The 9,159-nt window shown below is 36.4% G+C and overlaps 1 protein-coding gene across 6 annotated transcripts in view; it reads right to left on the reverse strand.

The window, feature by feature from the left end:
- The window catches only part of LOC138334766 (leucine-rich repeat-containing protein 27-like), a 33,254-nt gene extending 24,582 nt beyond the window's left edge, over positions 1–8,672 (reverse strand). For 2 of the 6 annotated variants that reach the window (XM_069283484.1, XM_069283482.1), the window contains exons 1-4: positions 8,236–8,670; positions 5,383–5,575; positions 4,612–4,767; positions 1,492–1,744 (exon numbers count right to left, since the gene is read on the reverse strand). In XM_069283484.1, coding sequence (XP_069139585.1) covers positions 1,492–1,744; positions 4,612–4,767; positions 5,383–5,575; positions 8,236–8,532 — 899 coding nt within the window. In that variant the 5' untranslated portion in view covers positions 8,533–8,670. Of the gene's footprint in view, positions 1–1,491; positions 1,745–4,611; positions 4,768–5,382; positions 5,576–8,235 lie in introns of all 6 variants that reach the window. The other 4 variants (XM_069283481.1, XM_069283480.1, XM_069283483.1 and 1 more) reach the window with 3 other exon arrangements.
- Between the last annotated feature and the right edge of the window lie 487 nt (positions 8,673–9,159).

Consider the following 9,159-nt stretch of genomic DNA (forward strand, 5'->3'; position numbering starts at 1 on the left):
GAAAAAGTGGATGTCATGAGAAAGCTTGCAACACGCTGTTCGCCAATTTTCACTAGCGATCGACTCCATGTTCTTACGTCACGGAGGCCTAAACGCCGCCGGGACGCTCGGGAGCGGAAGGAGCAGTAATCTTGAACATTTAAATTTTACTATTGCATGTGTTTATCATATAAAAAGAATGTTTTTGTTCATATTCTAATTGAATATAAGAGTTGTTGATTTATTTTATTTTTTTGATCACGGAAATAAAAAAAGTTCATTGACGAAAATTTGGTCATGTCGCTCCGTGGCGATCAAGATTTGGTTGATTAGTCGTACGTGTGAAGGTCACGTCAAAACAGCGGGTTAGCAGACTTGATTTAAACGATGTTACGGAAGACAATACAGGAACGGAATTCAGAGCTTGTTTGGGATAAAATACGTTTGTTAATTTTGTCAATAAATCTATTCTTATTTGTTGGTAGGCTTATATTATATAAGGCATGTCCTCTGTCATATTATACGGTAGGTGTTATTATTAGTTGATAACAAAACATGGCGGATGTTTTCAGTAGTCAGTAGTGAAACAATATAGTTGCCTTCAATTCAAACGATTAATCGATTAGTAATCGATTACATGTGACCGAATAATCGAATACAAAAATTTACTAATCGTTTAGACTTATGAAAAAACATTGTATTCATTGAAGAGAAAAATCTGAAAACATTGCTTTAAAATAAAATGATGAAAAAAATATGAAAAGTAAAATTAAAACTAACTTTATAACGCTCAATAAATCTACAATCAAAATTGACAAAATATATGGAAAAAAAATAATGAAAGAAATATAACTAAATGAGTCTAATCCTGTCAATGTGTCAAATTTTCATTGCCGTAATCCTAAAACAATATCCTCATGCTTAGTTACAAGCTGTATACAAAGAATCAACACTATGTCTCATTACCGTAACCAATTCCTATAATACCCCTTCCCAAACTCTGGCCTGAAATTGTACAATTACAAAGAGATCTACACTTAAGATAATAGACTTTTCAATATCTCTGATAGTAAATGTTAGATATATGTGATCATCATGCATGACAGCCTTTAACTGCTTCAATATCACAAGTCTTAGTTGACAATCTAGTCATTTACAAAATTTTAAAGTACATGTTTATTTGCGATAACATACAGTATTGTGTACACAGTGACGTTACACACACCATAGACAGCTGAAGATATAGTTTATATGATGAAAGAATACTTTCATTTAATGTGTCTAATATTTTCATAATAACATTATGGTATTTTTTCTTTTTCATTTACATAATTCTGCCAAACAATTTAGTTTTGAAATATTCTGTACAACTGTTTGTTTTTCTGTATTCATAACCATTCCATAAAACATATCAATAAATAGCAAAAGAAGAAATATGTGGACAAAGGAAGAAATCACTTAAATTACAAATTAGGATCATATAAAGTAACCCTTGTAATAACCAACACGTACCTATCCACTGTCCCGGCCGCACCTGCTTTCTTTAACTTCTCCTTCTTCTCCTGTTTCATTTCTGTGTAGCTAACAGGACGGTGCAGTTCCGCAGAGTGTGGCACGACACCAAACATATCTGATGACTTTGTCGTCGTACTTTTGGTATCCTCCATTTTACCGATATGTTTACGTCGAGCGTAGTTCCGGAGATCATCCTCATCCTGCCAGTCATCGGAACTAGAACTCGAGTCATTTTCAGCACCAGTGTCACCTTAAAAAATATTATAATAAATTACCATATCCACCATAATATGCAACCCTCCACTAGTTTTTGAACTAGCATCAGTATTTTGCCATCGGAAACTATAGCTGCAATATTGTAGCTCAAAAGACTTTTAGACAGACAAGAGGCCCAAAGGGCCTTACCGGTCATCTGACTACCTTGGCAATGGTAAATTTAATTTCATATGGTGTCACTTTGTCAGGACAATGTCAGGATCATTTTCAATTTCTTTCAACAAATTTTCTTTCAAACAAGAGGCCAAAGGGCCTTAACATGTAGGAAGTTAATTAGATATAGTGCCATGGTAGCCATCTTCGATTTGGGATCAACCAGAGATGTAACAACACTTTGTCGGGACGATGTCAGGATCATTTCATGCAAGTTTCAGCCAAATCGCACTGGTAGAACTTGAGAAGAAGTTCAAAATGTGTTTTAAAGATGGCGGCTGTGGCAGCCATCTTGGTTTTCGGATTGACCCGAAAAATAACAACACTTTGTCGGGACCATGTCAGGATCATTTCATGCAAGTTTCAGCCAAATCAAACTGGTAGAACTTGAGAAGAAGTTCAAAATGAGTTTTCAAGATGACGGCTTTGGCGGCCATCTTGGATTACGGATCGACCCGAAAAATAACAACACTTTGTCGGGACCATGTCAGGATCATTTCATGCAAGTTTCAGCCAAATCGCACCAGGTAGAACTTGAGAAGAAGTTCAAAATGTATTTTCAAGATGGCGGCTGTGGCGGCCATCTTGGATTTCGGATCGACCCGAAAAATAACAACACTTTGTCGGGACCATGTCAGGATCATTTCATGCAAGTTTCAGCCAAATCGCACCAGTAGAACTTGAGAAGAAGTTCAAAATGTGCTTTCAAGATGGCGGCTTTGGCGGCCATCTTGGATTTCGGATTTACCCGAAAAATAACAACACTTTGTCGGAACCATGTAAGGATCATTTCATGCAAGTTTCAGCCAAATCGCACCGGTAGAACTTGAGAAGAAGTTCAAAATGTGTTTTCAAGATGGCGGCTGTGGCGGCCATCTTGGATTTCGGATCTACCCGAAAAGTAACAACACTTTGTCGGGACCATGTCAGGATCATTTCATGCAAGTTTCAGCCAAACCGCACCGGTAGAACTTGAGAAGAAGTTCAAAATGTGTTTTCAAGATGGCGGCTGTGGCAGCCATCTTGAATTTCGGATCGACCCAAAAAATAACAACACTTTGTCGGGACCATGTCAGGATCATTTCATGCAAGTTTCAGCCAAATCGCACCGGTAGAACTTGAGAAGAAGTTCAAAATGTGTTTTCAAGATGGCGGCCATCTTGGATTTCGGATAGACCCGAAAAATAACAACACTTTGTCGGGACCATGTCAGGATCATTTCATGCAAGTTTCAGCCTAATCGCACCGGTAGAACTTGAGAAGAAGTTCAAAATGTGTTTTCAAGATGGCGGCTGTGGTGGCCATCTTGGATTTTGGGTCGACCCAAAAAATAACAACACTTTGTCGGGACCATGTCAGGATCATTTCATGCAAGTTTCAGCCAAATCGCACCGGTAGAACTTGAGAAGAAGTTCAAAATGTGTTTTCAAGATGGCGGCTGTGGCGGCCATCTTGGATTTCGGATCGACCCGAAAAGTAACAACACTTTGTCGGGACCATGTCAGGATCATTTCATTCAAGTTTCAGCCAAATCGCACCGGTAGAACTTGAGAAGAAGTTCAAAATGTGTTTTCAAGATGGCGGCTGTGGCGGCCATCTTGGATTTCGGATCGACCCGAAAAGTAACAACACTTTGTCGGGACCATGTCAGGATCATTTCATGCAAGTTTCAGCCTAATCGCACCGGTAGAACTTGAGAAGAAGTTCAAAATGTGTTTTCAAGATGGCGGCTGTGGCGGCCATCTTGGATTTCGGATCGACCCAAAAAATAACAACACTTTGTCGGGACCATGGCAGGATCATTTCATGCAAGTTTCAGCCAAATTGCACTGGTAGAACTTGAGAAGAAGTTCAAAATGTGAAAAGTTAACGCACGGCGCACGGCGCACGGCGGACGACGACGGACGAAACATGACGACTATAGGTCATCCTGACCCTTCGGGTCAGATGACCTAAAAATGGTGTCGTCTTTAGAGCCACAATTGGTGCCTATTACTGCTAATGGAGCAAAGAAATGATTATGCAAACCATTATAAAACTTTTGTTTGCATTTTATCGTACTTGTTCGATATCGCTAACCTACTAGGTAATAAAACTGAACCACATTTATTATCAAATTCTCATTGAGGCATTATTTTTTTTTTACATAATACATATAAAGGTCTTTCTGAAGGGAATTGATACGGCAAGTCCAGAAATTATGAATTTGACGTCGTGTGAGCGGTACGGTATATATTAAGAATGGTAGTTATGTTTGTTTTGGACAAAATAATATGTAAATGCATGTATATGCATACAATAATTGGAAACCTACCAAAAAGTATAGAAAACTGTGCCCGAGTGATTTTCGGAGGCAGTGCTCCACTACGACACATAGGGACCAATTCGGACCCGGCCGAAAGGTATAGTAGGCCGGGTACGTATATTCGTTCTATGGAAACTAATGTTTTGTTTATGAGTCACCTCTAACATTTCTACAGTGAGCACTAGTACTTAGTAAGGCATTTACGGTAGTTGTTTTCCCTAAAAACTAAATTCATAGCCAGAAATAAAGAAACTAAAAAAGAGCAGTTGGTGACAAGAAACAATGGATGTCATTAAATGCTCTTTTGTGTGATCCTGTTACAAAGATGTCAGATCAGAGATCAGAATACAAATATGTCATGTAAAAAATAATTTCCTGCGCACCACTTCCTCCATTTGTCATCTTTCCTGTTGACTTAGCATGTAGCATTTCCCGTAGGAACTGGAGGATAGCCGTTGTCCCCTTCTCCATCACGTCCTTGGGAGGAAATTCAATAGGATTGTTGCTGATATTTAGGCCATTCAAACTTTTTATAAGACCTGTAAAAGGAATAACATCAATATCTCAAATATATTGTCAATTTTCACATGATATCAATACAAATTTCAGCAACAAGACAGCACACATCATAGGTACCAATACACAGTTTTTCATAAATTGTAATGTGTCACTAAAACACAAATCAATAAAAAAGATTTAGTGGAAGGAATAGGTAAAACCTATACCATACCATCTACTTCATTAGTATTATAGACCGATTACATGTCAAAGCTTAAACATAAAAGGGACAAATAAGATAAGCTCAGTTCACCATATATATATAATAATTTTCATAGCTTCACAGATTATGTAAAGAGTCGGAATTCATCAAAGAAACATTGAATATCATGTATCCAACTCCTGATTTCTTATCGCAAAAAACAACAGAAATTACATATTGTATCTTGCAAATTTGTAATACAATAATACACGGTTATAACGAACATGCTTACAACGACTTAATGACTATAATGTATGTAGTATTTTTTGTGTCCCATCAAGATTAATATTATATGTTTAAGATACCATATAACGAACATTGCTTATTACAAAGCAATTTTGTTGGTCCCCAGCAGTTCGTTATAACCGAGTTTTACTGTAGTTCTTTTACTTACCTAGCTCTAAGGGTAAGCTGCGGAGCCGGTTACTCTCCAGTAAAAGGGAACGTAAATGCTGATGGCGTCCAGTGTATACACTAGGAAGACGAAGGAGATTGTTTCGTCGTACATCCAACCACACAAGATTCGGCAATTTGTCAAAAAAGTCATCAGGTAAAGCTGATAACTCATTTCCCTCCAAGTACAGGTACTATCAACAGACAAAACATACTCTTAGACACAATAGTAAAGGAGAAAGTAAGGAAACATCAGTTTATAAACAGAGATCAGGGCCTTTACCTTCATCTGACTATTATATTAGTAAAATAAGCCTCTTAATTATTCACAAGAAGTTATTTAAATATTTTAGCCATTTTGACCCATGTGACCTTGAATGAAGATTAATGTCCTTCATTTGAACAAACTTTGTAGCCCTTCATCCCAGCATGCTGCAGGTCCAATATGAGTATCCTGGGCCTTTTGGTTCTTGAGAAGAAGTCGTTTAAAGATTTTAGCCTATTTGACCCCTGTGACCTTCAATGAAGGTCAAGGTCATTCGTTTGAACAAACCTGGTAGCCCTTCATCCCAGCATACTGCAGGCCAAATATCAGTACCCTAGGCCTTTCGGTTATTAAGAAGTTGTTTAGATGAAAAGTTAATGCATGGCACACGGCACATGACGAATGATGGTGCATGATGACAATAGGTCATAAAATACTCAATAAAATAATTCAAATAGATCTAGCATAGTAAAGTTAAAATAATTAGAGAATATATTTTATATACATGTATAGTTACATTTTATATTGTTCATAAGTTTATAACTTACTAATTTAAGAGTCTAAGTTTTTTACTCAATTTTAACTTCACAATCACTGGAAGCAGTACTCCATTAATGTTGAGGTATAGCATGACATGACACTTTTGAAACCTTAGGTCCTGTTTAACCTCTAACTTCTGTTAGGTGATTCACCTGATGCCGAGGGTATTACATTTCAAAATTTGGATTGGGATAATATAAAACATTTGAATAACATTGAAATAGTCAGTGATGTCAAATGATCTTTTCATAAATTTAAACAACTATTTCATCAAAATCAGTCATAAAATTTTTCTAAAAGAGATATTTACATCTTCTAACATAAGCTTTCATGATCCTGACAAAAGATCATGGTCTTGATCTGCCTTCACTTTTACTTAAATTCTGTCTGCTTGATTATAAATAATTTTCCATTTCTTGTAGTTACTAAGCAAAATTATTTGAAACTAGGTCAAAATGTTTCTACAAGGATGCATCATATTTTTTTTTAATTCGCTAATATAGGAATTCATGAGGCCTCAAACTATAGTTTCACTATAAAAATAGGTCAATTAAATACCTTTTAAAATTGTAAGTACAATTGATATATCTAAGTATAAACAGCTGATAGTACGTCCCGAGGTGTTTCGATTCTAGCTAGCTACATAGGCCATTGGTCATAATGAGGTGACCCGGAACGGGGTGTTGTTAGATCTTGTATTGCCCTATTGGAGCGCAACGTAGAGCATCATAGTGGAGTATAATTACATGAGAGTCAAAAATCTATAAAAAAATGTACGATAATAAAACAAACAACAAAATTAAGTTGACTCTCATGTTATGGGAGTATGGAAGCAGTGGAAAGTGAGACCAATCAATGGTAAATTGTACTTTACCCAAGTTCATTTTTGTATCTTGAAACTTGCGCTGTACTAAAGTAATAATTTACGCCACTCAAAAGGCATTGCCCCTACTCAGTTTGTGTTTATGCCATTCCCATTTAAAGCATAGAAAATCCAAAAAGAATCCTATTCATTTTCTGGAACTCCCTTCTAATTACATTAGGGACCTCGTTTTATCTGAGGAAGACCCCATTTATAGAACACTCAGGGCAAACCCTAGTGTTTATATACAGGGATCAAATTAGGTTTTGAGGGAAACTACCCTTTTTTCAAAATAGGGGAAAAGTTTGACGAGATATTGGAGAATTTGACCCTTCTTATTTCAGTTCAAAATAATATTAATTAATTTTGACAAAAAAAGTACTGTAAAACAACCTACTTCATTTTTAGATAAAGTAAAGATTTTAAGCTCAACATAATTAAACGTTTGAGTTTATCATAAAATATGCAGGAGTTTTATGATAAATAATAATGAAGAAATGTGCAAACAAAGGTCTAAAACTTTAAAGTCAGAAAAATAAGTCACAAGGGAAATTGTGTTACAAAAAGAGTAATTCTTTAGCTTCAAAGAGGGGAATTTTAAGCCAGATGGAAATTCATTCCTTGAGGGGAAACTACCCATACATGGTAGGGATAGTAAATCATAGCTGGATTGATTCCTGATATATTTGTTACAATATATTCCACTTGAAGTAATATAAACTCAGATTCCTGTCATAACCACAAATTAAATTAACTTATGTCCAAAAGCTACTATAATCAATAATACTCTTTAAAACTCTTTCAGAAACAGAGCAGGACTAAAGTCACACAAAGTATATTAAGTCTGCGAGTGGTAGATTCGTGGAACTCCCTTCCAAACTTCGTAGTAGAAGCCCCTACTCTAAACTCGTTCAAAAACCGACTGAATACTCACTGGAATTCAGTACCATGCAAGTTTTAACCAAGATTTTTTATGGCACATTCGGACAACAACAATCTAGTAAATGAACAAAACAAAACGCGCCACAACTAACTAGCTGGAACCAGCTAAACTATGGTGTCTAAGAAGAGGTAACAAGTAATACTAAAAGGTCAGACAGCACTTGGATTGATTTTGCGACAGAAGACCTAGGGCCTATAGCTACTGCCTAGCTAACCGGTTTCTATAGACTCCATGGTTTTTATACCTCCAAATGAGAGAGTTCCAAAATTTCGTGAGGAATTTGCAGTAAACCCTTGTGGCACAAATCCAATGTATTTGATCCAAGAGCTTTTGTCGTTTCAATAGTTTTTAATATAATATCTTCTTCTCGTTTTGATTTTGCAAGTCCCCTTTCTGTCGGCGTGCCTGCACCCGACGCTCTTGAACCTGCTTCAATCCTGTCGAGCTCGCTCGATGTCGAATTTGCCGAATCTTCTGAATCTTCACCATCTGATGGTATGTTCTGGTCAAAATCAGGAGAAATCGTAACCTCCTGTTCCATTTTGAACGAATCACAAGTATTGTCTATCACAAAATTGATAAAGTTTTACATATCAACAGAGACTGCTTCAGTCAGCACATGGAGCAGTCGCATTCCAAAACAAATATGGCGGCTTCAACAATCCAATCACTATGACGATGTTAATCACGTGATCACTTATTACGTTGCGCGCGAAAAATTAATGTCAAGAATATTGCAGAATTTATTATTTCTTCTTTACAGTCTAAAATGTCTATGTAATTAACAATGTTGAAGAATGAAATACATATATTTGTCATTTAGGATTATGAAATATGCAAAGACGCGGGCAACAATACAACAGTATCTACTTACCAGATGTAGACTCAGGGATCTGAGAATTTGAGTTACAGATTATATAATCATGGACACACAAGAGTGCCCTAAGACCGTTTTAAACGTTTTAGAGGTCTAGATAAAATACGATAAAAATCATTTTCTACATGGTATGATTATATGATTGGTATCGTTTTTTTATTTAGACGTCTAAAACGTCTAAAAATGGTTTTAGGGCACTCAGATGGTGGGTCCATGATTATATAATCTGTAACTTATTCTCAGATCCCTGTGGCTGTAGACAGAATGACATTGGACATCAGACACATACAA

The sequence above is a fragment of the Argopecten irradians genome, chromosome 11 (genome assembly GCF_041381155.1).
Source record: "Argopecten irradians isolate NY chromosome 11, Ai_NY, whole genome shotgun sequence".
Classification (NCBI taxonomy): domain Eukaryota; kingdom Metazoa; phylum Mollusca; class Bivalvia; order Pectinida; family Pectinidae; genus Argopecten; species Argopecten irradians.